We start from the raw sequence: 17340 nt of genomic DNA, 5'->3' as shown, positions 1-17340 counted from the left end.
GGCTGCCTTATATATGGGCCTCATGTTTGGTGGAGGTACTTAATCGGGTACAAGGTATCCCCCTGTATATTAATCTGCCGCGCTTTAGTAAATCCCGAAATCCCCGCTTGGGCTCCCCTACCATTACAATATCACCAGTTCTGGCCATTCCAGTTCTGTTATACTAAAGGACTCGACTGGAATAATGTAAATGGACTCCTCATTCGTAAGTAGGTAGGTAGGTAGGTATATGAAATAACAAGATCTAATCTGTGGCTTTGGGCTCATAGCAACGCCATAATCAACTTGTTTTAAATAACAACAACAACAAAATATTTATTTTAGTGGCAGAGAACCAAAATGAGTGAAAATAAATCATTGAATACATTTATTATACACCCCGAAATTGAACCAGGTGTAATTGACAATGCAATGATAACGAGATGCATACTTGAATATGGTATGTTAGTATACTAAGCCTCTGAACGTCTGGTAATCCTGTCGTTCTGAAAACGAAAAATTATTGTTACTTATAAAGAAAACTTTAACTTTGTGACATGTTTATCCGATGTTTTTTTCTTAGCTAACACATGAACATAGTCACTTCTTGTAAAGATCATCTATACATGCTCGCTGCAGCTGATATCATGAACTGTAGGCGCATTCGGATAGACGAAATATAAATCTCGAAAGCGATTCTGAGACTATTGCACTCGTATAATGTCGACTATACTGGTGGCGCCACACTTTTTGGTGCGGAAATGATATGATGTCATCATCATAATAATACCTAGATACTATATTTTGTTTCCTCGGAGTTTTATCGCCCCGTTTGTTACTTTGCGCATATTTCTCTTGTTTGTTCAAATTTCATAAAAGGTTTAATGCATTTTGAAATGTAATTTATCTCATACTTATTAAAATTAGCATATCTTAGTTATTAGTCTCATTACTAAGACTTTTATAAAAGTGGAAAGATTTTCGGCGGCACTAAAGCGCTTCATTTTTCTACTGAGATGATTCATAACCATCATTATTTTAAGTTTATACTTCGTCGTAAAAGTGATGCTATTAAAATTTTGGGATTTTAAGAGTTTTGAGTTCACCTACATTGCGAACAGAGCGAATTACTTATCATTGTGTGATAATAATTGTTTAAATTAAGGTCCAACCGAGGAAGCTGGAAGACTATTCGCTGAAGAAGGAGTTCACTTAGACGAAGCACCAATAGTTAGATTAGAGTTTCAAAACATACTGAGAATTGATCACCTTTGGATGCTTAAATCACTTCGCAAACTTACACTGGCTCACAATTTAATTGAAAAGATCGAAAATTTGGAACAGTTAACAGGTCTTAATGAACTAGATTTATCTTTCAACAAAATAGAGAAAATTGAAAACCTTGAAGCTCTGGTTAACATAGAAATATTGACGTTGTTTCACAACAAAATCAGGAAGTTGGAGAATATGGAAACATTAGAAAAACTTCTCGTCTTTAGTATTGGTGATAATCTCATAGAAGACTACAAAGAGGTAAAATTGACTCTAATGAAGACTTAGGCTTAGGAACGATTATTGTGAAATGGTTATTCTGAAAATTGGTTCAGTATATCTCCTAACCCTTAGCGACAGCTGAAGGAATACATGCGTCCTGCCTAATTCGGATCTTGCACGTTAATGCCAATTATACTCTATATTTAGTCATCCATCTGACCAGGAATAATAATTATTCTAGTACTAACGAGTTTGCGGGTCACCCGATAGTAAGTGGGAGCCACACTTTCTTCAGCAGATCGGTTTAGCTCTTCTTAAATTCTTGAAAAATCGTCTAATATAAGCCTCCATACCATTACTCCCTAAATTAAGATATTCAACATCATTGTTATTCAAATGGTCTCTTATCCCTGTCACAGTTACTATCCTTATTTCAAAAGACATCTAAATACGTAATCCATCTTCAAGAGAATGTTGCCTCTTAGATGCACAGTTATGAGACAGTGACAGATAAGACACATTTATTCGCGAATTATGAATTGAGACACCTTCTAGAATACGGACCTCAAAATGGATAATTCAGCTGATGGGCTGCCCCACTAGAAAAAACCGCTAGCTCTACACTAATGCACAAGAGCATTGCCAGCCTTGTGAGTTGGGTGTACGCGCATTTCATATGCCATGGACATGCGAACGGTATTATATTTCTCATTCCCATGGAAGAGAGCTTACAATTTTTTTTTATTACCGACCGATTTTTAGTATAAAACCCAACATAGCAATACAAAATATAATTACGCGCCCGTTACGTTACTTGTACTATTATGCTTATATATTCTTTGCCGTTGGGAAATTTCTTTATTATTTAATAATTTAGCTAATTATAAAAATAACTCATTACAGATGGCATACTTACGGCAATTTCGTTTTCTTCGTTCCGTCAGCTTTAAAGGTAACCCATGTTGTGACGATCCAATGACAAACGCGTTTCTCAAATCAGCTTTGGTTCGAGTAAGCTACTTAGATTATAAACTTATAACAGACGAGGAGAGAGAAAATGGAGCAGTATTATTCCGGTAAGATACTGCATAAGTGCCTACTGTAATGCTTTTTAAAATATTCTGAATGAAAAAAAAAGGATATTTTACAATATAAAACATCTTATATGAAAATGGAAGGAATTTTAAATGAGCTCCATCCACCCTTTTGCATTAAGCTTATGAAAAACCACTTATTCTGATAAAAACATTTGATTGATGTGATAGCTAAGTTTTGATAGCTTATCATCTTTCGCCACTAGTTTGTATCAGTTCTTTCGTTCCGTAATAGGTAGAAATAGTAAATTATTGACAAGGTCTGTGCTTCCCCGGGGCGTAAAGAGAATATGGTAGTCCCAGGCCCAAGGGTGTCGTAAGAGGCAACAACGGGCTTTCTGATAGTGGGAGAGTCACGCTGCCGTCTTTTGACGTCAGCACAATCGGGCCAGACTCGTCCGGGTTACTTACCACACACGCACAGAATACCGGCTCGAAGTAGCGGCCTAGTGCCGCTATGTTATGCATAGGTTAGAGTCGAGGACCGGAGGCAATTTTGAGGGCAGGGACCTGTTTACTCTCTGGCTCCGCGTAGATTTAGAGGACCGCGTCCGCATCTATGCGTGTGTTTACAGGTCCCATAGTGGTAACGCGGAAACTCACCTCATTTCATTGCCGCGTTCAAGCGGCATTTGATGACGTGCTTGCACAGATCCCCTCCGCTGAAATGTAGTCTTGGGTGATTTCAACGGGCACAATGCCGAATGGTTTGGATCACGTACCACAGACTACGCAGGGCGATCTGTGCATAATTTTGCATTGGCGTATGGTCTGTCCTAATTGGTTGAATCGCAAACGCGGCTCCCGGATATGGATAGCCAAATCCCGTCCTTATTAGATCTTCTGCTGACTACACATCCCGATAGTTACCAGGTCTCTGTCGACGCCCCTCTCGGGACGTCCGACTGTCCGACGCCAACGTCGCAGACCACCAGCTAACTGCCGCGTTTGGCACTACAGGTCAGCAGATTGGGATAGGATGCGTTCCTTTTTTACATCCTACCCTTGGTTTGTTTTCCATCGGATGATCCTAGTACCTGCGCCGTTGCAATAGCCGATGTGATACTGCAGGGCATGGATATTTTTATACCAAGCTATCGGCAGTACCGATCGGTGGCAGATCACAGCCCTGGTTCGATGCGTCAGTTTAAGCAGCATCTGACTGCAAAAAGCAGGCGTATCGAACTTGGGTTGCGGTGCTGGGCTCAAAGGATCCGATCTGCAAAGTTCTAAAGAGGAAATATAACCATGCCTCCAGATTTTTTAGCGGCAAATCGCCCGAGCGTAGTCGAAGCACGTCGTCAAATTCGGCGAGGAGCTTTCCAGTTACCCGACCGGAACACGCAAGTTCTGGTCGTTGTCGAAAGCTGCTCTTGGTAACTTCAACCAGCCGTCCATGCCGCTGTTGCACATGAGGAACGACACCCTGGCCCATACGGCAAAAGAGAAAGCCGATCTCCTTTGCACTCCTTTTGCCTCCAACTCGACTCTTGACGACAAGGGAAAAACACTGCCGACCATCCCGCGGTGTCAGAACTCCATGCCTGAAGTACAGTTCAGACAGAAAACTGTTCGGTGAGCTCTGTTTTCGATGGACGTCAGTCGAGCGGGCCGGATGGCATTTCTCAAATCGTGCTTAGAACGTGAGCCCCTGAGTTGACTCCGGTGCTAACACGTTTATTTCGGCACTCTTATTCAAAAGCCGTAGTCCCTGACTCATCGAAGTCAGCCCTTGTCCATCCGATCCAAAAAAGGAGACAGTTTGGATCCGGCAAACTACAGACCTATCGCTATTACCTCTCCGCTCTCCAAAATCATGGAGAGCACAATTAACCGCCAGCTCTTGGTATACCTTGAGGGTAAACTGTTGATCAATGACCGGCAGTACGGCTTAATTTAACACATAAATGGGCGGCGGCTATTGAAAGCAAGGGAGAAGGTCTGGCAGTTAGCCTGGATATAGCGAAGGCCTTTGATCGTGTATGGCACAAGGCGCTCCTCTCAAAACTACCATCATTTGGGCTTCCCGAGAGCTTGTACAAGTGGACCTCCAGCTTCCTCACTGGGCGCAGCATACAGGTCGTTGTCGACGGTTATTGCTTGAATCCCAAGCCCGTGAACGCTGGAGTGCCCCAAGGCTCTGTGCAATCTCCCACGGTGTTTCTTCTACATATCAAGGATATGTTGGACACCTCTAACATACATTGCTATGCAGACGACAGCACTGGTGATGCCTTATACACGGGCCATGCAGGTCTCTCTCGGGAAATCGCCGACCAGTGCTGGGAGAAACTTGTGTCTTCTATCGAGTCCTCTCTCGAGAAGGTCGCGGAATGGGGTAAATTGAATTAACCCCCAGAAGACTCAAGTTTGAGCGTTTACCACTAAAATAACCCCATTTGTCGTATCACCGCACTTCGACAACACTTCCACTGGCCATCTGGAGGGCAAAGAAAAATTGGCTTCGAAGAAGCTGGGCGTCATTAATAGAGCACGGCAATACTTCAAGCCGGCCCCCGGCCACACATGGAGTATTACTGTCATCTCTGGTCTGGCGCACCCCAGTATCAGCTCGATCCATTTGACTGCGTGCAACGCAGAGCAGCTAGAATTGTTGGGGACCCAGTGCTCTGTGAACGCTTGGATCACTTGACGTTGCGTAGAGACGTTGCTTCATTGTGTGTCTTCTACCGAATTTATCACGGGGAGTGTTCCGAAGAGCTGTTTAACCTGATTTCTACTGCCCAATTGGACCTTCGCACGACACGCCACAAGTTAGGATATCATCCCCACCATCTGGATGTGTGGCGATCCTCCACCAGTGTGTTTTTAAAGAACCTTTCTTCCTCATACTACAAAGCTGTGGAATGAGCTTCCTTGTGAGGTGTTTCTGGGACGATACGACGGCCTTCCTTAAAGGCCGGCAACGCTCTTGTGATTCCTCTGGTGTTGCAAGAGAATGTGGGCGGCGGTGATCACTTAACACCAGGTGACCCGTACGCTCGTTTGTCCTCCTATTCCATAAAAAAAGGTCCTTAAAGGCGAAGAGATAATTGACCTGATTAAATGCACTGCATCTGGAGTTGTGGAGTGCTTCACAGGGTAGTTCTGGTGGCAATGATCTAGCGAATACCAGTAGACCCTGAAACTTGTTTTTTCTTCAATTTATTTTAGGAGTCTTTTAATAAATTACAGAGGAATTAATTTGCAGTGGATTGCTTCATCGATTGGATGAGGCAGATGATAAGTCAGAGATTGCAAGACTAGCAAAAGAAGAATATGATGCCAAAGTGGAGTTCTACGCGCTTTCGTTTGTCGAATATCTGAGTGGGCCGGAGTTACTTGAGTCGATGTTCGAGAAGGACCCGGATGGCGCTCTGCTATTGCAGCTCGGTGGAGAACTGTTGGGCTTCTATGAACAGTTAGATATTTCAAATATTTTTTATACGTATTTAGCCTATTATGTAGCTTTATATATTAATGTACAAGCGGGTTCATTTTAAACTGATTAAAAAAAATAACGGACTTCACAACTCCGTTGTTTGTGGACTGATTTGGATTTTGCTTTATTTAGAGGGTTATGTTTCCAGATGTAATCTATGAGAAATTCTCTAATGTTATGGGTGAGTATTAGGACGTTTTTAGTTTTTTTCAACAAGAAATCACACATTCTTTAACAAATGATTTCGGGTATTCGATTAAATGAAAATATCAAAAAGAACCTAAAAAAATAACGGCGTACCTACATAACCAAACATTTAAATAGCCTGTCGAATCTTGCCTGTGTGTTGGTAACCGGGGCCATGACGTCTACTCCTGGTGATGATTGATCCATTGAGGTGATGCCTAGCCTACTGCCTCTTCCACTGTTCATACAGCAAGAGGCGAAAGTGAGCATGCTGAGGGCGATCGCCCAGAGGGGGTCATGAAACTGGATGTCACAAAAGCTTAGGACTTTAAAAGACTCAGTTTTGCGAGACCACATATTAGGCATGTTACCTAATATATAACTCCACAGTTAATAACTGTCAAACACTATATTGTGGAACTACCTTCTAGTGACGACTGGATGAACAACAAAGTTTCTTAGAAGGACGGGAACCTCGTATGGCTCACCGATGGGTCCATAATGGAAAATGAAGTTGGCTGTGGGGTCTATGGAGAACGCCTCAGGTTTGAATTCAGTACAAACCTGGGGCAGTTTTGCCTCCATATTTAAGCAGAGTATACGCCAAGCCCGTATTTTAGAATGCTCGGAAACCAATATTCAAAAAGGCTACTTCAAACAAAACATATACATTCAGTCTGACAGTCAGGCAGGATTGTTGGCTTTAGACGCTGACTTGACGGCGTCAAAACTAGTCAAAAATTGCATTGAATGCTTGAACTCATTAGGAATGAAGAACAGAATGATTCTCAGATGGGTCCCAGAACATGCCGGAATCATCAATGGCCGATGAGCTCGCAAGAGCTGGAGCTAAAGCAGTGCAATATGATCCGGAACATATTTGTGGACTGCCTAAGAGCGCCATCCGACACATCCTGAGAAACCAATGTCAACAAGAAGCACTTAAACGCTGGAACAACTCAACAGGTTTAAGCCATTCCAAAGCACTGATAACGGCATTCAACAGTTGATACGCGAATGAAGCCCTATCATTGAACAGAAAAAATCTATGCATACTAACCAGGATGCTAACTGGGCACTGGCGCCTAAATAAGCACCTAAGTGTGGTCGGAATCAAAAACGATAAAACTTGCAGTTTAGGTGACTACACCCTGCTCCAGGTGCTGTTGGTAATATTCGCGTCAAGAAGATACTGCGGTTCGTGAAGGCAGTATCTTCATGACGATGAGTTATAAGTATGAGTGGCGAACACAATAGTTCAATTTTGGACGTGGTGTTACTAGGACTCGTTAAGACTAGACAAATAGCCACCCTCTTCAAATAATAATATTAATAACCAAACAGTATTAAAGTGCTGTTACGACAGTAGTACCAGCTATTTTTAATGACATAATATTATTTTTTACAAAGCATTTTGATTTTGATATTTGTTACTAACTAGCGTAAGATCATAAGATGTGATGTTTTGCAGATATAAAGAATTATACGTTGAAACGATGTCTGGTCTGGTCGAATTTGCTCAAGAAGCGTATAATGCCAGACAAAATGAAGTGAAACTTTTTAAGGATCTCGTAGACAATGCATTAGAGGATAGTGTCAAGAGAAGTAAAGTGTAAGTTAATGTAGATATATATATTGAAAAAACGGACAAGGCTCAATCATACGCCGTAAAGAACATATTAATAAAAGTTATAAATCGATCGCCACAGGCTATGTTACGAAGAAATTTAATTGTAATGCTTAGTTTCTTACGCCTTATATATTTTAGCTGTTAGCTTCTAATAACTATTGAATAAGAATATTTCGATTTGATATTGAATTTCAAAGAAATGGCGGGATAGAAAAATTATGTTAATTTATGAAATAATTTTAATGTTTCAATTCAGTTATAATGACATTCATTTTAGTTATTTAAATAATATTTCATTTAATTATAATAAAAGTGTAGAGTCGACATGTCCGTACATTGGATATGTTTTCTATAAACCGATGAAGGGAGTGTTAGACGAAGAATATTAAAGAAACTATCGGTTTTTCTGGCTGTTTTTTGTACACGCTTATTTCTGGAACTAGTTACTGGACAGACAGACATGAAACATTCACGAATAATATTTGGGCTGATTTGATTAAAATCGGTCCACGGAGATTATGTTTATGTTTTTGTTTGCATGCTTAGGTATATCAAAATAAGCATTAATACAATTAATACTCTCTAATTTGCAAGAATGAGGTCGCGGCCACAGCTAGTCATTAATAAAATAAAGTAATAAAATTAGTAATCATCTTACCAGAATAAGTACTTTCTTGTTATAATCCAGCATTTGATTTTACCGAAATTAAAGAAATATAGTTGCTTTTCTTTAAATGACTGTTGGTCATCTACGCAGCCATAACCATGCCAGAGGAATATCAATGGATAACGAGAGATTACCGTTTACATTGGTTTATGATTTAATACGCATCTCATATTAGGTAGGTATATTAACTTCATCATCACTGGAAAAAATTCCTTCCGTATATGGTGGTGCACGGAAAAAAGTTCGAGATTGGATTATAATGGTCAACCATTAAACGAACCGTAAATGCATAAAAATGGTAGTATATCTGGCAGGTAAATAGATAACTAAAAATATTGTGTAGTACGAGTACTTACTATCGAAGACATTCCGAACAATTAATTATAGGGCGCTACTTGATGACAGTGGGCCGAGAACTTTGACATTCACATTCATACAATAGTTATACGAAAGTTATCGATGACAGTTAAAATAAGCGTGTTTTATAAATTTTAATAATAAATTAATAAATTTTAATAATAATAAATACTAGTGTTTTGTGCTTAGCGGTGAAGATCACTCCTTGACTTTTACTTGCATTTCGACAGTTACTCAATACAAACAAAGACATATAAAACAAAACCTAGCACTGAAATGCGTGTTGTTGCTATAAACGTTTAACATAGACTAAGTGAGTTGACTACAACTGGTACTCCTGGACTACAACTCCAATGTTACAAACAATCAACGTGATATGTCTTCTTTAGTATGGAGTTCTTCTTACCTCTTTTTTTTATGGAATAGGAGGACAAACAAGCGTACGGGTCACCGCCGCCCACATTCTCTTGCAACACCAGAGGAATCACAAGAGCGTTGCCGGCCTTTAAGGAAGGTGTACGCGCTTTTTTTGAAGGTACCTCGATGATAAATAATTACTTTTTCAGTGTCGTGGATGAATTTCAAGAAAAGAAGAAACCACTGATGGACCAGATGAACGAAATAATCGGTAAAGTGACAGCTAAGCAAGCGACCTTAGAGCAAATGGAGACAAATATTATCGACGCGGGAGAAAGTTTTAACGATATTGTCTATGACCTATGGAAGAAGTTGATGACGATTGAAATGCAGTTATATGAACAATGTGAGGTATACGCAAGAAAAGTTGTTTTTAGCATTTAGCCAGGAAGGATAGGATCCATATTAAATTATAGATATTCACCTTAGTAAAATTTTATTTTATAATTAAATGTTACAGTTTATCCAACGGACAGGACTTTTGCAAAAATATCTTCACTAAGGCTACGGGTGATTTTATTGTCATCTATATGATAAAGTTTATTCAAACCTTATTCTTCCAAGACCTAGGCAAGGCCTTTGACATCTCAAGTTTATCTTAGTGCAAGAGTTAGGGAAAATAATAGTTATTAGCTGCTGTCCACAAGGGATTACGCGATTTTCCATTATTTTTAATAAGCCTTTTAAGCGTTAATGGAAAAGACAGACGAGAGGGACAATTGACATGTTTTATTTATAATCACATCATAACATAAAGTATAAACGAAACAGCTAATCGCATCGGGTATTCGTGAATATTCACAAATTATTTAATCTCGTTACAAAAAGGTCTTTTATTTTATTTATGATTTTATTATTATCCTTTCATGCTTTATAAGAGCATTTCTGGATAATGGAAAAGTATATAAAAAATTACTTATTTTATTATTTTTCAATTAAATTTTTTGGATGTTCAGGAGTCCCGAGTACAATTTGCGGTGAACTTGACAGAGATGATAACAAAACTTCTGGAGGCTTCCAGAAATGCATTCGGAGCGTGGCGTGAGCACGAAGGGATATGGTCAATGCGACAGTTCGAGACACTCTCGAAACTATTAGGGAATAAAGTTATGCTGGGAGATGCCCCGCCTGCGCTCTTTGAAGTATGTTCTCTTTATTTTAATTATCCTCGACAATTTTTATTTAATTTGTATAAAGGGGAGAACCCTTTGTAATATTTAGAGTGTGGTGAAGTAAGATTTTCCTTCACTTCCGATATACTTAGTTGCTATAAGCGGAGAGTAACCATAATAGCTTTACAGGTGCTCCTTCCTGTGCTAGTCAGCCTTTCTTAGCACACAATGCCAGCAATGTGGGTTTTCCGTGAAAGGCCAGCATTATTATTTAGCAAGCTTAATAATAAATTGAATAAAATTTTGAAATCAATCAATAATCCTGCGTGGTGCTGCATTGTAATAGGCACGTTGTGTGACGTACCATTAGGTGAACGGTTCGTCATTTTTTGTCACATAAATCAAATCAAAATTGTGTGTTGGATAAAATTTCATATTTCATAAAGATTGACACTGACTTCGTTGCCAATTCTCCTCATTTACCTCAACCATTTCCGAAGTGATCGTAAAAGGGTTTACCAAAGTGGATAAAGTGATTTCATTTGGTTTTGGTCTTTACATTCATTGCCAATGTCTAACTTCATCACTCTCAAGCCTGAGGTGACATTCATGTCCCTGTTTTTATTTTTTATATTTTTGTGCTTTCTTCTATTTGAGTTTCTTTTCTTCTATATGTAAGGGCTTGACACGATAGTACTTAAATATTCTTTGACAATAGTGCGAATCGTGGGGATTTATTATGTTTGTTCCTGGTGTTAACATTATTTTCTTTGCCAGCTTAAGTTACTTACTCCATATAACATGAGCTATCTGTAAATGACAGTCAAAAGAAATCAGTCCAGCTATTTCGACGTTATGGGAAAGAGATCGGTTTCTGGTATAAGTCCTGTATAAAATGTATTTAGCATAGCTGATTTTACATTGCAAATAGACGCTCTAATTTTACACGATTTATATAAGCTTTACTTGCATGTTTGATTGTATGTATATTTGTAACTGACTCCTTTAGACGCGATTTTGACCCACTGTAAACGGACAGATTTCATTCAAACTTTGTAGATTTATCGAGGATCGACGACAATACTCTTATTTGATAAGATTATTCCATTATTCAATTTTCAAAATAAGATTTTTACCAATTTATTTATATTTAAATAAATAAATCACTAATAAGCGCCATTTAGTAATTTATTGTAGACTTCAAAGGAACCGCGCGACATCTCAACACAGTTCCACAAAATTATAGAAGCGAATAGATGGCGGTGAATTTGTATTTCACGCCATCTAGCAGCATTTTAATAAACTCTGAAGGCAATTATGAAATGATATCATGGAACGTACGCGTACAAATGATTCTGTATAATGATGAAGTAATGTTTTTATTTACGAAAAGATGGCGCTGTTTAAGTGATCTGTTAGTTAATAATCTGTTTCCATTATAAGTTATTAATGCGGTGATCTCCGGCTAACTGAATTAAGTGATCTTTCAATATAACTAAAATACTTTTATTCGGAAATATTTAAAAAAACACGCTTTATATAAAATTCACTAAAAAATTGAAAATAAATTTTAATAAATATAAAATATTGTAAAAGAATATATTTCATTATAAAAAAGCGTGGGATGCTTTTTAAGATATTATCAAAATAATAATTCTTCTACACCCCACGCTTTTTTAATAATGAAATATATTTTTTTTACACTATTTTAGTTGAATTTTATATAATTATTGTTTCAATGCCCTGATATAAATGTTACATTTTACCATTTTTAGGAAGAATTTAAGATTAATTAATAAAATTGATACTTAAATGTTTCTGACTTAACATTCTCCTCTATACAGATAATGATGGACCGTGATCTGATGATGAACTTGGTTGCCCAGTCCTCGGACAATCACATGAGGTTCATTGACGACCGAGAAGACCGTCTAACGACCCGTGCTAACAATTGGCGAGATGAGCTGGTACAGGGCGCTAATGAGTAAGTTTTTAGTTACGAGTTCCGTAAAATAAACTCTCACAGCTATCAATATCAGGGATTACCTACATCGCTTGTTGGAGGTTCGTGGGTCGGGTCGTTCGTTTCCCTAAACTAAAATAATTTACATTTTTGTAGAAATATTAATAATGTCTTTTTATTTACAGTGTATAGATTGATTGATCAATACTTTTTTGTAGTTTTTTATGACTTATTTTCTTTTTTTTAAACTAACTCAAGTACCTAAGTCGAATCGTATTTGAAATGTTTTGTAATACAAATACCATAAATAATAATAAAAAACTCAATTCTTCCTAACTGTTGTACTTATAGTAAAACGTACTTTTATGTAATTTTTTGACTTCTTCTGTAACTTCCGATGTATTTATAAATTTTCCGATACCAGCCTCAATCTAGATTTTAATAGCTATGGTACACAGAATACGAGGTAGACCACAGAACAGTTTTTTATCTGTTCTGTGAGGTTGAAATATAAAAAATAAGTATTTATTTTGAACATGTGTCTCAAATTAGTTGCGGTGGAGGTGAGGTAAAATTTTTAAAAATTTTTTGAAATAGCTTTATTACTTAAAGAGCAATCTGCGCGGTTCTTTACAAAAACGATTTAAAACTTCTCGTACAATTTCGTCTTTTTGTCTTGGACAAATTTCACTGCCAAATTGACAATCTCGACTCTCGATACGGGCGATCGTCCAGTGCGAATCACTGTGAATTGCGATTGAAATTGGCCGAGTCTATTGTGTTTTCTTCTCTCTTTAGCTCACATCCCGCTCTTATGGTGTTAGTGTTGCAATTACTATGTAAGTTGAAATTTTTACGTGGAGTGAAGCATGGCCAAAATTAAAAAACTAGACAAAATAATATATCACTCGAAACTAAGATTAATATCTGAAGCAACCAATACATTGAGTCAATGGCCCACTGAATCGGTGGAACGATAATATTCAACGTACGGCAGGCACAAACTGATGCCAAATAGCGATGAATCATAGAAAGAAAGGCATCTTTGGAGGAGCCTGAACCCACCGTAGTTTCCTACTAATTAAAAAATAAATACAAATTAAACTCACAAAACTAACTAACGAAGCTATCATATAACACCTAATATATATTGCAATAAATTGAAATTGAAATAAATGGCTTTTATTATTATTACGTAGGGTAAAATATTTTGACCTGCATACAAAATAGCTAAGTACTTATTCCATAATTAACATTGTAATGTAAGTGTTAAAGGCCAGTTTAAATAAGGCATAAGCACTGCTGTGCATAGCAATTAGTTTAAGAACGTTGTAGGAGACCAAGGGGATTTGATACAGTGCCGATTGCCGGGAACTTAAAACCGTTAGCGAGTTGGAAATTTCGTTTATCAATCAATTCCCCCGCGGACTCGAAAATCGAGAAAAGTAAGTTTCGAACGTTTTTTTACGATGATATATTTTGATATGGGTTTTATATTTTTGTTTAAGTCACATATGTTTGGAAAGCGCATTAACTAAAGATGTTTTCTGTATTTTTGGTACAATCCCAGCAGTCTAGATAAAAATCTAAAACAGGATGTTGCGTCATTTCCTTTCTCCCCTAACAACATTATTACGAGTTATTAAGTATCTGATAGACATTATTTTTGTGTAAGAAGTATTTTGTAATTATTGATGTAATCTATGGTCTGAGGGTATAATTAACGATTTATGTTAATATTGAAATTAAATTACCTTAATGTATTCAGTAGAGTAGGCTCATCAGGTACAATGCGATTTAACGTACCCCAGGTACAAAATTGAGCACAATTTTTTGCCTCATATGCGTGTTTTTAGGGAGGATATCTCCTGTCGCCGTCTCGTCAATTTTGAGGGTCCTCTCTACTCTCTGGCTCCGTGTAAATTAAGAGGACCGCGTCCGCATCTATGCGTGTATCTACAGGTCCCATAGTGATAATGCAGAAACGGATCTTTGCATCCTACCCTTGGGGCAAGATTTGTTTCAGCAAGGTTAGCACCATTGCAGTAGCCGATGTGATACTACAGAGCATGGATATTTTTATTACAAGCTCTGTAGTACCGATCGATGGCAGATCATAGCCCTGGTTCGATGCGTCAGTTAAATCAGTATCTGACTGCAAAAAAGGGGGTCGAATTGGGGTTGCGGCGCTGGGCTCGAAGGATCCGAACTGCAAAGTTCTAAAGAGGAAATATAACCGTGCCTCCAAATTTCTTAACTATCCAGTTGCCCGATGGGAACACGCAAATTCTGGTCGTTGTCGAAAGCTGCTCTTAGCTGGAACTTCAACCAGCTGTCCCTACCACCGTTGCACATGAGGAATGACACCCTGTCCCATACGGCAAAAGAGAAAGCCGCTCTCCTGTGCGCTCTTTTTGCCTCCAACTCGACTCTTGACGACAACGGAAAAGCACCGCCGACAGTACGGCTTTCGCCATGGTCGGTCGGCAGGTGATCTTCTGGTATACCTAATACATAGATGGGTGGCTATCGAAAGCAGGGGGGGCTGGCAGTTAACCTGGATATAGCGAAGGCCTTTGATCGTGTATGGCACAAGGCGCTTCAAAACTTCCATCATTTTTGCTTTCCGAGAGCTTATGCAAGTGGCCTCTAGCTTCTTCACTTGGAGCAGCAAACAGGTCATTATCGACGGTAATTGCTCGAATCCCAAGCCCATGAATGCTGGAGTGCCCCAAGGCTAGTGCTATCTCCCACACTACATATCTACATATCAGTGCTATGTTGGACACCTCCAACATACATTGCTATGCAGACGACAACACGGGCGATGCCCTATACATGGGCTATGCAGGTCTCTCTTGGGAAATCGTCGTCCAGTGCCGGGAGAAACTTATGTCTTCTATCGATTCCTCTCTTGAGAAGGTTGCGGAATGGGGTAAATTGAAACTTGTTCAATTTAACCCCCAGAAGGCTCAATTTTGCGCGTTTACCACTAAAAAAACTCCATTTGTAGGATCACCGCTCTTCGGCAACACTTCCCTTAAAGCCTCGCCTAGTATCGGAATACTGGGTCTCGAAATCTCGGGCGATTGCCAATTCCGTGGCCATCTGGAAGGCAAAGCCCAGGACCCAGTGGTCTGTGATCGGCTGGATCATTTAGCGTTGCTAAGAGACGTCGCTTGATTGTGTGTCTTCTACCGCATTCCGAAGAGCTGTTTCACCTGATTCTTGACGCCGAAAACCACCTTTCAAACGACACGCCTCAAGTTAGGATATCATCCCCACCATTCGGATGTGTGGCGTTCCTCCAAAGTGCGGTTTTCAAGGAGCTTTCTTTCGCGTACTACAAAGCTGTGAACTTCCTTGTGCAGTGTTTCCGGGACGATACGACATCGATATCTTCAAAAAAGGCGCGCATACCTTTCATAAAGGCCGGCAACGCTCCTGTGATTCCTCCGATGTTGCAAGAGAATGTGGGTGGCGGTGATCACTTAAAACCAGGTGACCCATACGCTCGTTTGTCCTCCTTTTCCATAAAAAAATGTTTCTGAATGACTCAACAAACCCCGCGTGCTTAAAAGCAAGAATAAGTCTCGAACAGTCTAATTAAGAACGAGAAAGTAAACATGTTTTAAAGTGAAACTTCTTTAGAATGGTTGTAATTTGAAACTCGATGAAACGATAAAGCGAGACGATATTTCTCTTTTTAAATAAATATTTATTTTATACACGAGACTTTATCTGCTTACAAATAAGACAACAATTTTCGATAGATAACACTGATACAGACTTTAATAACTGTCCTAACAAAAAATATTTACCTGACATTAACAAAAATCCCCATTAACTACGAAGTTAACATAGTCACTCAGAGCATTTATTATTTGTTAATAAACTTAACCTTAACAATGTTTTGTTAAGGTTATTATTAACCGGGTAACCGTTAATATTAATTGTTATAACTTTTAGCACCCACCATTGGCGCATACATATTGGACAATGCTTAGTAAATTTAACTATGCTTAGTAGACGATAGGGGGACGCTACGAAGCAAGCTTAATGTATTCTATCTCATTCTCTCGCCGTCTGAATCCGATACGTTTACCCGTTTGTGTCTTTAGCGTCTCGCTTTTTCGTTTCAATAATTGATTTATTCGACTTTTTTTTTTCAATACTTTTCAGTGAGAATTTTTAATCAGAGACTTTTCAGATGTTTCACTCAAAGCATAAAAAAAACAAACATCAATAATAAATAAATACTTAAGCCTTTAATATATTTTATTTAAATCCAATCTTGTGCTCGTTTGTACTCCTTTTCCATAAATAAATAATATAAATTAAATATCAAGTTGAATTATAAAATAAAAAATAATTATTGAGAATGGAGATTTTTTTCAATAGCGATGTATAGTTCAATGGCTTGTTATAAATTAAAACGTTACATAATAAGTATTAATTCTCTATGCAGTAATGAAATAAAACGGAACCGCGACAGAATTCTGGAGATCTACTACTTCATAGACAACCAAAGAGAAGAATGGACTGACATGCAGATGAGTATGACAGAGACAGTTGACCCCGAAACTGCGGCATTACTGGCAGATGAATTTTAATGTAGTATTTATACTAAATATATAATAATATAGTATTTTATAAACATTCGCTTTTTAATATACAGGGTGTCCCGTAATCAGTGGACCAACGGGATACCCGTGATAGGGGTGGTCATCATCTCTCGAAAACACCAAATTTTACTGTTCTAGGGCCAGTAGTTCAAAAGATATGATTTTTTAAGCATTATTTTGAAAATTCTACCCTTATCAACACAAAAGTTGAAAAAAAATATTTTTTATTTTTATTTTGCCCTGTTTCTTAACTTAAGGTGGCTGAGGAAACATGTGTCTTCACAATTAAATCCATTTTTGTGAATAAATATTGCCAAATTAAAAATTAAAAACCAAAACATGCGCAAATATCAAATAACTAAATTTGCAACGTG

The 17340-nt window shown here is 38.3% G+C and overlaps 1 protein-coding gene across 1 annotated transcript; it reads left to right on the top strand.

Annotated features, from left to right (window-relative positions):
* Window positions 1-295: 295 nt before the first annotated feature.
* LOC126972450 (dynein regulatory complex subunit 3-like) lies at window positions 296-16998 on the top strand. The gene is made up of 9 exons (XM_050819227.1): window positions 296-439; window positions 1145-1512; window positions 2377-2549; window positions 5779-5988; window positions 7667-7807; window positions 9416-9617; window positions 10223-10408; window positions 12223-12362; window positions 16810-16998. The coding sequence occupies exons 1-9, from the start codon at window positions 340-342 to the stop codon at window positions 16952-16954; spliced, it is 1665 nt and encodes a 554-aa protein (XP_050675184.1). The 5' UTR covers window positions 296-339; the 3' UTR covers window positions 16955-16998.
* The last annotated feature ends 342 nt before the right edge of the window (window positions 16999-17340 follow it).

This window comes from Leptidea sinapis, chromosome 26 (assembly GCF_905404315.1).
Source record: "Leptidea sinapis chromosome 26, ilLepSina1.1, whole genome shotgun sequence".
In the NCBI taxonomy this organism is placed as follows: domain Eukaryota; kingdom Metazoa; phylum Arthropoda; class Insecta; order Lepidoptera; family Pieridae; genus Leptidea; species Leptidea sinapis.
The sequence above is the reverse complement of the archived record's forward strand: the minus strand, read 5'-3'. Positions and strand labels throughout refer to the sequence as shown.